This window comes from Barbus barbus (assembly GCF_936440315.1).
Source record: "Barbus barbus genome assembly, chromosome: 8".
NCBI lineage: Eukaryota > Metazoa > Chordata > Actinopteri > Cypriniformes > Cyprinidae > Barbus > Barbus barbus.
The window spans coordinates 12,953,606-12,972,007 of record NC_136736.1 but is presented as its reverse complement, the minus strand read 5'-3'; the positions used below and the strand labels follow the sequence as shown (position 1 = coordinate 12,972,007).

The 18,402-nt window shown below is 35.2% G+C and overlaps 1 protein-coding gene across 3 annotated transcripts; it reads right to left on the bottom strand.

The window, feature by feature from the left end:
• Positions 1-1,190: 1,190 nt before the first annotated feature.
• On the bottom strand, positions 1,191-17,920 carry LOC306873604 (uncharacterized protein). 3 transcript variants are annotated; one of them, XM_079423021.1, is made up of 10 exons: positions 17,804-17,920; positions 17,313-17,516; positions 17,014-17,142; positions 16,639-16,677; positions 16,168-16,247; positions 15,972-16,065; positions 15,801-15,890; positions 11,968-12,162; positions 11,798-11,884; positions 1,191-2,311 (listed from the first exon to the last, which is right to left on the bottom strand). In XM_079423021.1, exons 1-9 carry the CDS (start codon positions 17,832-17,834, stop codon positions 11,826-11,828), a joined length of 921 nt encoding a protein of 306 aa, XP_079279147.1. In that variant the 5' UTR covers positions 17,835-17,920; the 3' UTR covers positions 1,191-2,311; positions 11,798-11,825. The 3 variants fall into 3 exon arrangements, with proteins under 3 accessions (XP_079279147.1, XP_079279149.1, XP_079279148.1); XM_079423023.1 differs by lacking the exon at positions 1,191-2,311 and adding an exon at positions 6,163-6,380 and having other exon boundaries at positions 17,804-17,884; XM_079423022.1 differs by lacking the exon at positions 1,191-2,311 and adding an exon at positions 11,177-11,395.
• Between the last annotated feature and the right edge of the window lie 482 nt (positions 17,921-18,402).

Genomic DNA, 18,402 nt, shown 5'->3' with positions numbered 1-18,402 from the left:
CTGAAGTGACACCTAATTCCTGTCTTTTATCACACAGCACACATGTTTTGAGGTGTTTCAGTGTGCACCTGGAAATTTGCAATTGGAGGCAATATAAAATGTTTAGTACATGTAAGAGCCATTTAAGTATTTGTTTATTTATATAGATGCGAAATAAATTATTGTTTGGATTAAGTAACTGTTACATAATTTCATTTAAATAATTTAATATGTTTCATATAAAGATTGAAAATGATGCTGATGTCATTTCCGGCAAGGACCGTTAGAATTTGTTTCATGCAAGAATGGAGCGCTACAGTTTTTTGACCATGTAACATTTCCAGTTAATTTTTGTTATTAAACTTGCTGAAAAGGAAATTACTGGACTTGGGATGTTATTCGAGTTAAATACACGCTCATACACGTAGAAGAAGCAACAGAAATCACAGATTGGATGGATCTCTATCACAGTACATAATAGAAAATTTAAAATTAAGACACTTTGTCAGAGACCTAACACATTTTAGATGAGTAAAATATTTTATTATAATTTATTGTAATATTGTTGAGCATGACAAAGAGCAAGCAAAAGCATGCACATAAATCTCAAATGGGTGCTTGACTAAAAAACAAGTCGAGAAAATCTTTTAAATGTAAAGTCGGCAACACCAAAGCTCCAAACGTATCAAAGATTTTTTTTTAAACTTTTGCATAGTGTGACATTTCGAGCACGCAGGCTCTTCATCAGACAAATTAACAACACTGATGTGCCTCTCTTTAAACCTCCAGGTGATTTTTAAATTTTTTGAATATGAAATTGTTTCAACTGACATGATCAGCTGATGGTCTCTAATCTGATATCAAAGTTTTCATAAATGCAATCTTAACTATTTCAAACCAGAAATAAAACTTTTATTGCAGGCATGTTATGGAACCATCTATGCTGGCATCTGCTTGGTTACTTAAAGCAGTTTCTAATACAGTTTTAATACAGTAAAGTTGATTTATTACAGATAGAAATACACCTGACAAATTGCTTTTGTGGTTACTTTTGAACTGTAGCTGCAGTAATAAGTAAAATGGACAGCCAGAACATGACTTAATATCATAAACTACAATTTGATATAGAAGATAAAGTCTTAAACTTAAAAGTACATATATTTAAAAACCAAGACTGTTTTTCAAGAAAGAGATTTATGTAAACTACAAATAATAGTATAATCAAGATCAATTTTTATTGTATTACTTGACAATATGTTATTAGAAGGCAGAAGCAACTAATTATAAACCCATGTTGCACCCAACAAGGCTTATATCTTTCTTTAGACTGTAGTTTACAGCAGTTTAAGAACAAACATTTTAATACAAATTAATAAAACTAGCCTTTAAACCAAAACATAAAGTCCAATGGACATTTACAACAATGAAAGCATTACATAGAGAAAGAAAGAAAGAAAATAGAAAATTAGAACTCCAAATTTTTATTTTATTTTATAGTATTATGCGAATGTGTGTGTTTTACAGTTATAGGCATAAAACATACATATACTGTACATTCAACATAGGAACTGTGAGCTCTATAGCACGGATGAGATTTCCTTTACATAATTTCCTTTACATACAGATCTATTTGAATTAAAAATGTGATCAATGTACAGTTTTACAATGTACAAATGTCCTTTTTGCCAAAATCGTGAACACTCATAATACATTTTTTGCTTTTTATATATTTTATATATTCATATATATGCTATGTCAATGGGGAATAAAAGAAACAAAGAATCAATCTGTAGTTTTATTAAAAAGCCTGGAAAATGAACTGTGATATCTGGGTGCAAGAACATGGAAAAAGTACACATTTACATATACAGGCGACAGCTGGTTGAACATTTACAAAATTGTCCTTTTAAGATTAGATTAGATTTTCATAAATTAGGTTTAAAACAGTTACAGTTTTCAAATCTAACATAACAGGCATATAATAAGGTAATATTATGCTAACTGTAAAGGTAATACACCATAGGAACAAAAATCTGCAGAAAAACAGAAACTCCATCAAGTTTCTCCATTAAGTTGTACTCTATTAAATTTATGCATATTTCCTTTAACCCTAAAACAACACAATGCATTTTAAAATATGAGTAAAACACTAGTGGAAATTTATACAGAAAATTACTTTACATTAACACAATACATTGGGCCCTATTATTACAGACTTTTCTTAGTGCTAAGTATATTCAAACAATGTTGTTCTAACAGTGACTCACATAGTTTACAATATAGTTAAGCTGTTACTTCCAGTTTAAAAACTCCATCAGTCTGGTTCAGAGATCTATAAAACAGAGAGTTTATATTGTTTTTAATTATAGTAATTTTAGCATTTATTCAATACATCAACATATAACATTGGAACAATTATCTTGCTGGTAAAAGAAAATAGGCTCCAAAATGCTAAAATCCACTTTACTTTTTTCTCATGAGCTGTAAAGCCAGCTCATAAACTCCTACATGTATTTAGCCTTTGACATGACCACTTACCTCAAGCTAAAACATCTGTTTGACAGAAGAAGAGCACTTAAAATGTATTGATGTTATTTGTGAAAAAGCATGACATGCTGATATACAGTAAATGCATATAATGCATACTGATAAAAAGGTAGAGTGTTTTAATATTTCATAACAAATGTGTGAGACATTTATGTACATGCTCATATTCACTGAAAACTGATAAGCTTCATGTTTTGTTTAACCTCTAGCGTTGTTCACACAATGGCGTGCAATGACATCTGTATTGAAATTTACAAATGGCCACTCAATTATCAACTGAAAAGCTGCTTGTTATCCAATTTAACACAAATACTTTCTTTACAGGCTTATTCAAAGGCACGAGTGGACCGTACACATCAGAATAGACTTGTTAGGCTCAGCTAGGGTGCAGAGTAAACTGAGCCTGAGATAACAATCTCCCAACCCCCCCTTGAGAGGAAAGCAGGTAGCTGGAAGACTGGACATTCCTTTAAGGATTTATCAAGACAAAACCAGAGGACTAATCTAAGAGCTCCAATCTGTTAAACTTAAGTGGAACCTCTAATTATATCAGAGCTGTTAGGGCAGGTTTGTAGAGCCAGTTTAAATTTCCATCTCAATCCTTTTTTGTCCCTTTCCACTCTAGATTTAAGCTTAAGATACCCAACTAAACTTTAAATGTAACAGGTAGAGTGTAAAGCAGTTGTTGCAGTTTCTTAATTGAGATACATATATATATAATTTATAATTCAGTTTTAAGGTCACAGAAGCCACATTTTATGGATTTGGATCTTTCGAATCCACTTTTGTGATAAAAGTAAATCATTTAGTTTCTCATATCTCATATCATATCATACATTTGTACAAATTTATACGAATTGTGCAACTCGTAAAATACGCATGATTTAGCAAAAATCGTATGAATTAGTCATCTCGTAAAATATGTTGCCGTGATATCCGGCTGACTATTCTCTGACAGCGGATTCAGCTGAGCATAAATAACTAAGGATGAATGACAGGATATTTAAATAAATGTAAAAAAGTTAACGTGACTTAAGATTGTGCTTCCAGCCACCTCACTGCATCATGCCAAAGCTGCCTTGTGAAGTCTTTCCTTTTACTAGCAGTTAAAAGAGTCTGTGTTGGTGGAGGGGTGTCCTGTCAATTCCACTCTAAGGAATGTGGCTGTGATGCCCAGGGCAGATACGGGCAGGTGAAGGTATCTATCTTTCAGCAGTGGCCTGATCACAGCCAGGCCTGTGAAGCCGCTGCTCTAGGACACTAGAATAGAAAGCTGGAAGAGAGAGAATATGGTACTGGATGCTCTTCCTGTGAATTCTGTCTTTTCAGAGACCCATCAGTCAAACATGTGCCTGAAACTGTGTGTGTGGAAGGTCAGCTGTGTTTATTATTACACATAATAGTACAAGATGACACAGATTATAATAAAATAGTTGTTTATTAGTTTGTTTTATTGTATATATCACAAACCAATGTAAGACTACGGAGGGTAGTCCGGACTGCTGAGCGAATCATTGGTACAACCCTTCCCAGTCTCCAAGAGATGTACTTATCCAGAGTGAGCAAAAGGGCTGGTGAAATCACTCTGGACCCCTCACACCCACCTTTGAACTGTTACCGTCTGGTCGACGCTACAGAGCTCTGAGCACCAGAACGACCAGACACAGGAACAGTTTCTTTCCTCAGGCAATCCATCTCATGAACACTCAACAATAAACGTGGAACACACAACTATAATACACTATCCATTCACCACACTCACTTATTTTATTTTTATTTTCTCATTTCTAATTTGCACATACTTGACCTGTACATACATAGTTGTCTATATTATATATTGTGTTTTTGCTGCTTTGTACATTGCCTATTTGGTTATTTGAGGTTATTCTTTTATTATCTGTGTCCTGTCCTGTCACTGTCTTTCTGTTGCACTGTGGAGCTTCTGTCACAACAACAAATTTCTTGTATGTGTAAACATACCTGGCCAATAAAGCTCATTCTCATTCTCATTCTCATTCTCATGTTCAAAAGTAAATTATCTTTAGATTCAAACTATCCACCTTCTGGTTGGATATTCTCATGTTCTGGTCTCCATAGAAATCCGTAATAAAATGGAGATAAAAAGATCAACTGAATTTTTTTTTTTTTAAATATAAGTATAAAAATGTGCGAAGGGTTAAGTTGTGCATTAATTTGACTAGAAACACCAGAGACTAGAAATGTAAAGCATCTTTCTGTTATGTGGCAGATGAGATTTACACATTCAGGAAAAAGGTGGATAGAGAGTTTTCATTTTTGGGGTGAACTATTACAATTAAAAAGGCCTATAAAAATATTTTGAAGGTACCATTTATTATTATTTTTAAATGATTATTTTTTCAAATATTAACAAATAAGAAATATTACCATCACCATATCATTTCACTGTAAAAAATAAATATTTATATAAAAAAATAAAAAAATAAAGTTTGTTTTTCAATTATTTAAAAAAATTCTAATAAAAACAAATGGAATAATAACAATAATTTAACTAATTATAATACTCATTTCATGCAGTGCAAATATTTATGTAAATCACAACCTTTGCAGGTTGGTAATCTCACCAAGTCATATCACGATTTAAATTTTTTTCACTTAAATTAAAAAAAAAAGCCCTATCACTTTTTCTGTCATTGTAGTGTTTTGAACACTGCAGTCCTTCAGTGAAACTACTAGAATGTTGTATCTGAAAAATGACCATAAGCTCATTGACAGTCTGCTCTCTAATTAGAATTGCTTGACCTTTGTCCTCTCATTAAGTTCCCACCAAGAAGACGAACCACATGTCAAGCAAATTAAGAAAACTTATGTGAACAGACATCCAGGGTGCGAACTACGGGGGAGCTAGGGGGAGCTCGGCTCCCCTTAATAAGACATGGGCTCCCCTGAAAACGTGATTTGTGAAATTTTGGGGGGTCTCAAAAAATATTGACAGTGTGTTATTTTGACGTGCAATTTGAGTTTTGTGTAATGTGATCATCGTGGATTATTATGTGTAAAATTGCAAAAATATCATTCATTCATTCATGACGGCGATTTAAACCTAATTCACTTCAATAAAGATAACTTTACATGTTATTCTTGTCATGAGCATCAAGGTGTGGGGGTGCTGCGGTGCAAATTCATTCCACTCATGTTTAGTGGATGTCAACTCAAAGATTCGTAGAAAAAATATAAACGTTGGATTCAACATTGGCCGTAGATCTGTGCGCGCAGTCCTTGAAATCCATTCTGCAGTTAGCATCATATAGCATCATATAGCTACCATGAACACAAGGCAGTTTAATTAGTTAAGTTTTGATTCACCTCCCGCCGTGCCGGGATGACAACCAAGAAGTCATTGCAATGTTTATAACCCCCCGGGTTATAAAAAAAAAAAAGATGGGCTCCCCCAAAGTCCACGGTATAGTTCGAACACTGCAGACATCCATATTAAATGTATGCACACTTATTATGTCCGTATACTTTTCAGTAGTATAAAAAAGCAATTAAATATATACTTATTGTATGTACAGTATATAGAAATGTACAGCTTGTGGCTGCAGCTTATCTGAAGAGACACGTTACTGTCAGCAGATAGACATGGGACACAGAGGTAAGTGCAATACAAACAACAGGTTTATTGAAAAGCAGCAGAGGGGAATGAGATAAAGAGTAAGTCCGGGTAAGCAGGCGGGGAATGGGAAAGTCTCTTGGGGCTTATCTGAGTGTTAATGTCCTTCTTTCTTTATCCAGGGGATCCAGAGGGAACAGCGGAGCGTGGAGACGGTGGAGCACATGAGCGATGGAGAACGGGGATAGGAACACAGGAGCAACTGGTAGGTAGACATAAGGTAAGTGGGTCAGGTTAATCAACATAGAATGTTTGAGACCAGACAGTGAGTGAACGGGAGGAGTGCAGGGATATAGTGCTGCTGATTAGGGCTGACAGGTGACGGTGATCAGAAATCAGGGGATTGGGATCTGGTGAGTGTCGTTGGTGGAGACTGTGGTGACTCTCTGACAATTATGTAAACTCTGAAATTATAAAAATTCTTTCTCATCTTGAACAGCAGAAGGAGAGGTGGTACTTATCCAAACATGGGAGGAGAAACAGATTTCTTGCATTGCCGAGTTATTGTTAAATATCAAATAGGTTATTTCAATAAGCTGATTTTTGTAGTTATCATGTATTATTTTGTAGTTATGTTGGTGTGCATGCAAATGTGTTCAGTTAATTTCTCGAAAGTTTATTCTCCTGTGCAACTGATAGAAAACAAGATGTGTGCTAATTGTCTTAATGACTGCAGCATTTAAGAAAATATGGACCAACAATCACACTGATCATTTTACTTTTGGAGTATTAAGAGTCCACATATGGAACTCAGATGCCGTGAAAATCTCCTTTCTGGGCACTTCTGTTGTCTAGACAAACAAGACCAGACTTCAGTGGTGGTCAAACTTGTGTCGGTTGTTCAGAGCAGCTGGGTGGTGTTTATTTGCATATAGTGTGTTAAAGAACTGCAGCCTTGTTAGTGTTAGAAAATATATCTTTCCTACCTTGTAAACCATAACCAAACAACATTTTCACCAGTGTGAACACACAATGAGGCAGTCTAGACTTCCAGAAAGGAAATTTACTTTTTTTTCTTTGTAAATATAAATTAGAAAAACAACAAACAAATAGCATAATAAATTGTTCACTTGTTAGTTTCAGTTTTTTTTTGAAGGCGGGGGGGGGGGGGGGGGGGCAACATAAACTACTACTATATAAAAAATTTAATTAAATCCAAGAATGAAAGGAAATGTATAAAGTTACACACAGAAGTTCCAAGAAACTCACAGGAAGTTTGACATATCCATGAATGTTTACCATGAACTAATTATCACCCCACTTAAATGACTTGACTGCTTGTAAAGTCACCCGAGCAAATGTATCCTCACAGAAAGCAGCCATCAATAAAAGTATGAGTAGCACAGGATGGATAAAAAAAGCCTAAACGAAAGGACAGCTGGAGAAGGACAAAATAGAGATGAACTTTGAGTCTGACAGCCACTGTATAACAGCAACGCAGTAAGGGAAAACTTTTTCTTTTTCTTTTTATTCTTTTTTTTTTATTCGTTATTCTTTTTTGCTTTCAGTTTTGTTAGGTTTGCAAACAGCCATCAGAAGAAAAAGAAAGGTTGCATGGTCTTTGAACAGGTGGGCGAGAACGAGCTTCAAGTTTTCTGCCTCACAACTGTGGAAGAATAGTCATTTGCTCGACTCAGGGGCCTATTACATTTCTTTTATCCCGTTCTGTAAAAATAGCTGCAATCAAGGAAGGTGTGAGGATTTACAGGGAGATCTATAGGGACATTGATGGATGTTCTCCATGTGAATCAAACATAGGCTTGTTGGGTCACTCTGGTGGGATAGACCTACATGGGTGTGGTCTCAACATAAAAAAAATCCTTTCATGACTTCTCACTAAGAGTGAATCGGAGAAGCTTTAGAAATATGAGAGGGGATAAACTAGCTAAATATATGAACACATACTCCCAACAACCTAAACTCAAATTCTCTAAGTCTTATTGCTTAATAGCATAGAATGTTCAGTACTTTAATGTTTGACACCTGTCATTGAGTCTTTTATAGCAAGATGCAGCAGTTTCTACTGAAACAGGTTTTGCACACCTTTAAAATAATAGGTCACCTGAAAATGAAGTATGTTATCTTTTACTCACCCTCATGTAAAGTTAATTTCTTCTGAAGAACACAAAAGAAGATATTTGAAAAGTAACATTTAAACCTCATTGGTTCTTGTGTGTCATATGACTTGACATCATGGCACAAGAACCAATGGGGTATGATATTACTGATGGGCCACCATTTTGATTTAGGCTTAATAAATAGTTTGATTTGAAAGTGAATAACTATTTGAATTTCACTCTATTCATCAAACAAAGAATAATATTGGTTACAAAACTGAAGATGAAGAAGAATTTGATTAAACAAGTGGAATTGTTTGGATTACTTTTACAAAACTTTTTAATTCCATTTTGGAGCTTGAACCTGTTGGACCCAATTGACTTTTATTGAATGGATAAAAACATTCTTCAAATATCTTCTTTGGTCTTCTGCCGAAAACAGAAAATTGACACAAGGGTGAGTAAATAGGGTGAACTATTCCTTTTAAACAGTTTGAAGTGCGAAGAGGAAGTCTTTAAGAACATTGTTTGCCACATTCACTTTGCAACACTGCCCAAATATGGCTTTTTCTCTGGCCACCAAATACAGTCATCAGTGTTTGTGTACATACAAACACTAACATCCCATTGAGTCAACATGTGGTTAATCTTATAAATATAACCATAATATATCAATGGAATCATGGAAACGTAACAAATAACTATCAAAAACTAACAGTTACCACCATCAAAGAGAACTAAACTTTACAAGTGACCTATTGTGCTATGCTTCTTCCGCCTAACACAATTACCACATCGATTCTTTCTGATATGGTGAAATGTTTATGTTGCAATTGCTAAGTAAAGTTAAACACAAATTTGCTACTACACTCTTAAAAATAAAGGTGCTTTAAAGGTTCTTCACAGCAATGCCATAAAAGAACCATTGTTGGTTCTACACCATTCAGTCAGGTTCTTTAAAGAACCATCTCTTTCTTACGTTTTTATAATCTGAAGAACCTTCTTTCGCCACAAAGAACCTTTTGTGGAACAGAAAGGTTCTTCAGATGTTAAAGGTTCTTTATGGAACCATTTAGACAAAAAGGTTCTTATATGGCATCGTGAAGCACCTTTAGTTTTAAGAGTGTAGGAAAAGCTTACATTGAAGTTTGCAGGTTTCAACTTAAAGCAGAAGGCACCACCTGGTACAGCTCTGAGTTTCTGTCTTTCCCACTCATCCGAAGTTACACCTGGCCAGGTGAGACAATAACCACATCAAAACACTAGTAGTCAATAACTGCATGTGTTCATGTGCAAACACACATTAGTTCCACACCAAACACAGTGTGTAATACTCTTCAGGCCTGGGCGAGTGTCAGATTCGTATTGTAAATCTAGCATTGACTTGGCTTTAAGTTGGCTTCTTTGTCATTAGATGGTATTGCAGGCCACTCCTAAAAAACATTTAAAGATTCAAGGTTTCAGAGTTTCAGATCTTTTTCTTTGTTGTTACAATATGGAATTAATTAATGTCATGGACAGATACTAACCATTTGTCATTTCAGTCTTTAGAAACTGAAGGTATTGCATTAGAGCTGTTAGAGCAGACAGAGCACCATTGGCCAACAACTTCTATAGACTGTGTCCTGTCTATAAACTTGGGAATCCATGTATAGAGACCAACTGCTGTTTCTCTGATATAATACTACTGTCTAGTTTTTGTTTCTCTCTGTTGAGTGTTCTAAGTACTTTAAAGTGAATGTATATAGGTACAACTGAAGCATTTATGAGAGCCCTATCAAGTCCCAAAACCTGGAAACTTAGCCCCTGACAATGACTGGAGAGCACATGAAAGCATACCCTTATTGGAAAATAATACCCTATATAATAGTCCCTGGGGCTCTGGCTAATTATACTGCTTTATGAGCAGTCATGGTCATTAGTTGTTATCTATGGGGGTGGGAGAACATGACCTCTTTCAAGTTCATGTCTCCAACCCGTCCATCAGTTCCAAACCAGCTGGAATGAATGAGAGGTTTTCTCTCGGTTTCCTCCCTTTGATTCTTTAACTGTCTCTGGTTTTAGAATGAGTGTACTTTTCCTTATTTTCTGCTAATTATAGTTTGTCTGTGTATAGTATTAGTATGTATAAGTATTTTGGTAACACTTTAGTGTAGGGACCAATTCTCACTTTTAACAAATTTTTTATGAGCTTGCCTATTATTAACATATTGGCTGTTTATTACTACTTATAAAGCACATATTCTGCATGACTATATTCTACATCCCTAATCCTACCAAATACCTAAACTTAACAACATCCTTACTAACTATTAATAAGCAGCAAATTAAGAGTTTGTTGAGGCAAAAGTCATAGTTAATGGTTTATTAATAGTGAGAATTGGACCTTAAAATAAGGTGTGACCAATATGTAAGCTGTGCTATATCTGTAATATCCAGAGCCGATCCTCCCTATACGCAAAGTACGCAAGCTCTGTAGGGCCCCTGAAACACCCTTGCTCTCAAAGATGATTTAATGATTGATTTAAAGATGATTTAATTTTAGTTTCGTTTTTGAATTTGGCCAGCGGTTATGAAAACATGAATGTTCATTTATTTTAATGCGGTGCGCTCCATTCTACGTAAAAATCAGGCAAATCATGTAACGTGAATGTCATACCGTCTCTTGCTCAAGAGAAAAAATAAAATAAAAAATATGAGTTTAAAGAGTACCTAGCCGCAGAAGTGCCGATTCGAGCTTCCCGTGAACGCGATTCGAGACTAAGTGAACATGGACAAAAGTGCCCGTGTCACCCCAAACCCCCCCCCCCCCCCCCCCCCCACACACAGTTTTGCATAGGGCCCCCAAAAGTCTAGGATCGGCACTGGTAATATCTGTAATAAAAACCTATACATGTGGGTCTAAAAAAGAATTTTTACACAAATATTTTAATTTTTTATTACATATTGTATTACAAAAGGTAGACAATTTTCTAAATGTCGTAGTATATAGCCTATTTATGTTTATTTTAATTAATTTATTTTTATTTTAGCAGAAAATGTTACTGTTATTGTTTATGAACGTGTGGAATGACTGCTGTAATATAAGATCCATGGAGCATTCCATTGTCCGTACCGTGGGCCATCATGTACTGAAATGCTGATGAAGGTCTCTCATCAGCTGTTAACAGAGAAACACATTTCACTAGGAGCTGCAAGCAGAAATAAAGCCTTAACCTGCTGGGGCACAGGTGTGCAGAAAACACCCTGACAGAGAGAATTAAAGCTGTGGTATATCTCTCAAGTGTCTGATGACATGAGACCTGGAGCAGCATCTGTGGATATGATGTGATGAGAGATGGAATGCCCTCCACCACATATCCGCATGAGTAAAAAGTGAAATTTGCTTGGGCTGACCAATGTGAATCATAATATGAATGTGTGATTTATGCCCTATAGTGCTTTTAGTTACAATAACCATCAAAGTATACAGTTTTTTCCCCCTTTGCTTGAGTACATCTCTAATGGAACACAGCACTGCATGTACAGAATGTATCTGCATGGACTGCTGGAAAACACTTACCATTGTAAAACGCTGGGAAGAGCCTGGTTTATTTTAGAAGTAAAGCATCAATAGAGATTTCAGTGAAATCATACCCATTGCCCTTTACTGTAACAAAAAGGAGTGGTAAATAGAGAGATAGTATTAAAGTCTAATTGAAACATTAGAAATGTTGTTTCAGTCTCACTAACCTTCAACTCTTGTATTGTTGCTGTTGTTTTCATTGAGAACATCATCTAGGGATTCCATTGAGGTTTTGGTGGAGATCGTCGTTTCTCCATCAGTCAGATCCACTATGGTCAGGCCCTCCATTTTATCCTTTGGGTTCTCTGTGGCCTGAGTGCTGGATAAATTCTGTTGGTTTTCTTGTTTAACATCAGCTGATTCTGTAGGGAATATGTTTGAGTATTTGTTTTTGGCTGTGGTTATTATAATGAATCACATGAAGTATAACAGTAAAAATCATAGAACATAATTATTTTTTTTCCACAAGCTTACCAAATATTCTATAATTGTAAAGAATATAGTCACACATACAAGGGCATGACGTTCAGTTCAAGAAAAATAAGTTCATATTTCTGTTTATAACAAAATGAAAATGAAAATGTATTCGCAGCAACACCAAAACAAATGTTCATCAAAATGTAAACCAAATTCACTGTATAATAGCTACTGTTAATCGACAAACAAATTTACTCTGGCACTGTTTAAGTGTGAACACTCTTCAAATATTTAAACTTAACTATTTATACTTTTTCCCGACTACTCTAACTACTCTAAAAACACAATTGCACACAAAACACCTGGGTGTCTGGCCTCAGTGGTCTCACAGTGGCCTCAGTGGTCCTATCATTTCCAGTGCAGTAAATCTTAAAAATGAGCAGTGGGAGAAACGGAATGAGCAGGTGGTAGAAACAGCCTTGTGACTGGAAAGTCAGCACTTACAGGATAAAGAGGCATCGTAAAACCATTAGCCACTATGTCATTGCAATGCACACTTCTGTTTAATTTTTTCCTCCATGGTCATTTTCTTTCCCCGTCTCATTGTTACTCACTCTCTCCCATCATGTGGTTGATTTAGACCTGGAGGCGGTTGCAGTAAGTTCAGCCGCTGAAGCCAGGAAACTGATTGAGACCCATTAGTTCCTAAAGAGGAACCTGTGGAGCTTGTCAATGACAGGCAGCAGATTTTGGTGGGAAAAAGAACCATCCTGTGTGATTACAGGGAGCTTGACGAGAAACTGAGATCATAGGAAGTAATACTTACTGTAGGCAAACAGCCCCACTATTCCCTTTTGTTTGTCACGTTTGTTACTTTTATTTTGTCATCTTGTCTAAGTCAGATATCTTGTCTTAACAAGGTGTTCATAGCCTAATCCATAAATGCAATTTGATGCTGTAACTGGCCTCAAATGAATCAATTAGATTTATTTAGATAGGGACCTGTTCAATCTATGGACAAAATATATAAATAATCTTTTGTGGTCTGTAGTAGAAGAAATGGTAACACCTCTGTATAGGGACCTCTTCTCACTATTAATTAGTTGCTTATTAGCATGCCTATTAAACATATTGGCTGTTTATTAGTACTTATAAAGCACATATTCTGCATGACCATGTTCTACATCCCTAATCCTTCCCAATATCTAAATTTAACAACTACCTTAACTATTAATAAGCAGCAAACTGGGAGTTTGAGACAAACATCGTAGTTAATGGTTTGTTAATTGGACCTTAAAATAAAGTGTGACCGACGAAATCATGCTAGAGATGAAATGAGGGTGAAGAAATGATGACAGAATTTTCATTTTTGGGTGGACTGTCCCATTAACACTAGGATCTGGACTAGTTTAAGGGTGTTTTCACATATAGCTCAATATATAGGAAACTAAACCCAGTATACTTAAAGTGAAGCAGAAAGGGAACCAGCCGAAAGTGACCTCAGTCCTTTGGTGTTCACAATATAGTAGACTCAAAAGAAAACCCGATTCTTTTCTTGGTCCTCTTAGGCACTGAATTGATCTCAGACTCAAGAATCAAGAATTTATTGTTCACACCACAACTTCATAGGAACCCAGACTCCTGCTTGCACTGTGAAGCAGTGGAATGCTGGAGTACGACCTACTGGAAAATTTGGAAGATGAAGAGGACAGGGAAGGGGGTGAGGAAGAGCTGACAATCCCTAATTTTGTCACCGGTCAAGACATTTGCAGAGCTTTAATAAAAATAATAAAATATAGCCTATATAAAAAATATATACAAGTACTAAACTGCTTAGTTTAACCTCAAGTATTACTGTTATGTTGGTCCATTCAAAGCATACCAGGACCTCGTTGCTTTCACACATCACGAGGAAACCACAAACGGACCTACAAACGAACCAAACTCAGACCAGCTATGGTTTGTTAACATATACTGTACAAGCTGAACCGCTCCGAAGGCGTGGTGTGAAAACACCCTAACATGAATTCAGTCCAAAAGGCCAAAAATCTTAATGTCATCTGTTCTGCTCTTTTGCATTTTAAATGTACTAATATAAATTACACAGTAAATTATAAAAAATAGCATTATTCAATTTCTTCCTATCCTATGACCAAGAAATATGAAAGTGATATTAATGAAGGTCAGAAGCACGTTTGAAAAATTCCTGCAATATCAAATGAATGTTTTTGTCGATTATAATTTTTTTTTTAATCAGTCTCTGTTTCACCCCATTTAAGCTTTCTTTATTTTATGTGAATAAATTATCTATTTTTTTCCACTGCTGAAAAACAACAATGTTGTTAATAAGGGAACTTCAGAAGTTCCTCAAACTGCTAGACTGTAAGCAAATAGTAGTGCAATATCCTGTTGCAAAAGTTGTGAGGGTGAAACATGTAAGCTGTCATTATTTCCAGTCAACTGCAGTCACCCTCATTCTTCAGTTTTCAATTGAAATTTGAGATTTTTTTGTTGATTTTATCCCAAATAAATAAAAAGCGCTAGCATCTAACATCTATGAGCAGTGTTTCTTAAAAATAAATAAATAAAAAAGTAAAATATCTTTCTGCAAACCCAGACAGCCAAAGGCATCTTTATTTCTGTTATGGGTCTTCCAGATGGAAAGGATCAGACACAAAGACCAGATGTCTGATTTTTCTAATTTCCTAAATGCTGTAGGCATTGAAACATGTCCATGCAGGATCAGTTCAGATAATGGTTTGTGGCAGACACCAAGAATATCAGCACAAAATAAATGTTTTGTTCAGAACTAAAAATCTATTTTTATTTTTTATTTCTTTTCTCAGTATTGTCAGTATTGAAGCTGAAGTTGAAGATTCTTGGATATTGCACTGCTTTAATCTTGGAGTTTCCTGAAGAAACTGGATTAGCCCTAAATTTAAGAATGCCACTGATTTTTTTGTTTGTTTTGTTATCACTGTTTTATCGTTGTTCTAAAATGTAGGACTCATTACTGAGAGACTGGCAGCTGTATACTCTTATCTAAGAAGTCCATCCAGTGGAGTTCTCTGTTATTGCAACTAGTTCAACAGCAGGGTTCTAGTCACTGGTTTGACTAAAGAGACTTATGGATCATAGACAAATCATTTTTTGCTCTAGTCCAAAACGTATTAGTCTTTAGTACGGTAGAGTTTAGTACAGTAGTTTAGGAACTTTCAGCACTGTTTCAAAGTTTAGGGTCGGTATATTATTTCCTTTAGAAATGTAACTGACCACAAACTTTTGAAAGGTAGTATTTATTTTATTTTATTTCATTTTATTTATCAGTTTTTAATAACAGCTCCTCACATTTACTTTTGTAGTGTTGGGTTCAGAAACATGGCAGCTTTCTCGAACACACATATGTTTCATATGGTTGCCTCTTATGCTTCTTAGTTCTTTTATATAGGTCTTCACACATACTGACGAAAATGTGTGAAACCACAACATATGTGTTGAAATGAATTTAAACTATAATGCATTTCACAAAATGAAGTGATTGTCATATAAAGTATTTGACAGAAATCAGCTGCTTGTCGCATACCTTTCCCTCCCTCCGGCTTCTCCGCTTCCTTCAGAGGAGCAGGGTCCTTAAGCGGCTCGGTGGACTCAACAGGAGCGGATGTTTGCATATCTTTGGGAACAGTGTAGAACACCAAGGTCAGTGTAAGCATTGAATTCCCTGTGGTGGTAGAAAGTTAAGAATGCCAGGTACCTTTGACTGATGTGGTGTCAAACACCTCTACATCCACTGTGCTGAGTGGAATCTGAGCATCTTCTTGTTTGGGATGTAAGTCCACTGAGTACGTCTGCATTAGACAGACATGATCAGCATGTACTTTGTATATCCAATGCAATGGTTATAAAATATTGAATTCACAATTAGTAATAATTTATTAAAAATGTCTTACCCTGGATTTATTTTTCTGGCAACAATAAGCTATCACCCCCAAGAGGCACAGAGCAGCAACAAGAAAGACAATTATATAAACTGTTGAGAGTAAAAACAAACAGTAAGAATAATTAAGAACATACATCTTTTATCACACTTTATTTTTAAGGTCCAATTCTCATTATTAACAAACCATTAACTATGACTTTTGCCTCAATAAACTCTTAATTTACTGCAGTTAGTAAGGTAGTTTAGGTATTAGGGATGTAGAATATGGTCATGCAGAATATGTGCTTTATAAGTACTAATAAACAGCCAATATGTTAATAACAGGCATGCTAATAAACAACTAGTTAAACGTGAGAATTGGTCCCTATACTAAAGTGTTACCACATCTTTGTATCTGTCAATTCAAAATAAACTAGAAAACTGAAATAAAAACATGAATAATAAGGGAATGATAATTAACAATGAGGGAAAAATCACTTACTTGGTCCATGGCTTTTGACAGGTTGCGGTGCTTGAGTTACTGTAAAAAATAAAAAAATATGCGTAGACAAATGCATTGCACAAAGAAAATAATAAAATTTTTAGGTGAATAGCAAATTTATGCTCTAATTTACTTTTTTCAGAAATTGATTTATAGGTGGTTAATATTTTTATTTTTATTTTGGCAGATGGTGACAGTTTTAAGAGTGTGCTATAAGTACACACTTCCTTGTGTGAGAATGATTCAGTCTTTGATTAAACTTAAAAGTTAAAACAGAATTCTCACATTGCCCTTTTGTGCAAAATTAAATGCTAATTTTTATGATGAAAGGCACAATCAGTGATCATTATGTTTGCACAGTATTGTTTCACTTACTGGTTGCTTTGCTATTAATTGTACTTTTGATCATGTTGTTTGTGATTGATTGTGAAACAGTCTTCAGAGAATCCTCTGTGGTGTAATTGTTGGTCTGCGGATGTTCCGAGGGCGGTGGAGTAGTTGATTCTGTTGGCCGAAAAGAAAAAAAAAAAAACACCAGATGTAATGTTCTTTGGTTGAAGCAAGCAGCATAGAATATAAACTGGTTTACAGTTTTCCTACCAATTGTACCATTTTGCTGCATCAAGTGTGTGGACACTTGAATGACAAGTGAGCAAGCAAAATTAAAAAGCTACCTGATTCTCTATCTGCTGTGGTATTCACATCCGTCGTGTTTGGCAGGGTGACAGTGAAGTTTGGAGTGGTAAAGTTGTCTTGGAAATCCTTATTTTTGACTACATTGGTGGTGTTAATAAACATTGAAACTGGAGCAGTGGTAGTTTCTGTGCTGTTTATTATGGTTGTATCCACATTTTCAACAGCAAAGACTAGTAAGGCACCTGAATTGTACAAGATAAAGGTCAGGTCATGAGGAACATGTTATTACAATCTACAAATTATTACATCCGTAATTTACAACAACATCTACAAAAATGGTTGAATGACCAATGGAAATATTTTCTACCCTTAATTCTACAGTAGGAAATGGATGATTAGTTAGTTGACTATTTAAATCTTATTTAATTTCATGTTTTCAATTAGCTATTTGCACTAATTTTAGCAGTTACTCAAATTTAAAACAAAAAGAATAACAGCAACAACAACAAAAATATATCTTTAAACATACCAATGAGGAGATTAATTGGTGTGCAGCACATCTTTAGAGAAGATACAGTCTCAAATGTGTGTTCCTTCCTCAGGACATCGAGTGCTCAGTTTGAAACCACATAACTTCCACCTCTATGACCAACACAGGATGCAGCAGTTAGTTACCAAAAAAAGGCACTGAATGAACTTGTGCACTTTTGTAAAGCCCCGTTTACTGCATTTGCATAATACAACTAATTAAAATAAACAGGTTGCATCAAAGGAAAAAAGGTAAATACAGATGTATAGGAACATATGTGGTGCATTGTGGTTAAACGATTACATTTACAATCAAAATTAATTTCATTTTAGATATTTCACTTTATAAGTTTAAGAGTAGTTTTTCATAATTTCTATACATTCTCAGAAAGAAAAGGGGAAAAAAGCTGTCACTGGAGTGGTAACCTTTTTAAAAGGTACACTGTACCTTATTTACCCCTTAAGGGTGCATATTAGTAGCTCAAACGTACATAATAGTACACAAATTATACAGAATTATTAGCCCCCTTGGTAAATATTAGCAGAGTGCTGTGAAAATAATTCTGCATTGTTTATCCTTTTGATCTTCCATTCATTCAT

Bases quoted from the DNA above. Each gene is read 5' to 3' on its own strand.
- LOC306873604 (XM_079423021.1), bottom strand. From the start codon at position 17,834: ATGTGCTGCACACCAATTAATCTCCTCATTG. The intron at 16,678-17,013 runs GTAAGTGAAACA...TATTTTTTACAG, and splicing joins AATTAATAGCAAAGCAACCA to TAACTCAAGCACCGCAACCT. The intron at 11,885-11,967 runs GTTAGTGAGACT...TTTTTGTTACAG, and splicing joins CAACAATACAAGAGTTGAAG to TAAAGGGCAATGGGTATGAT.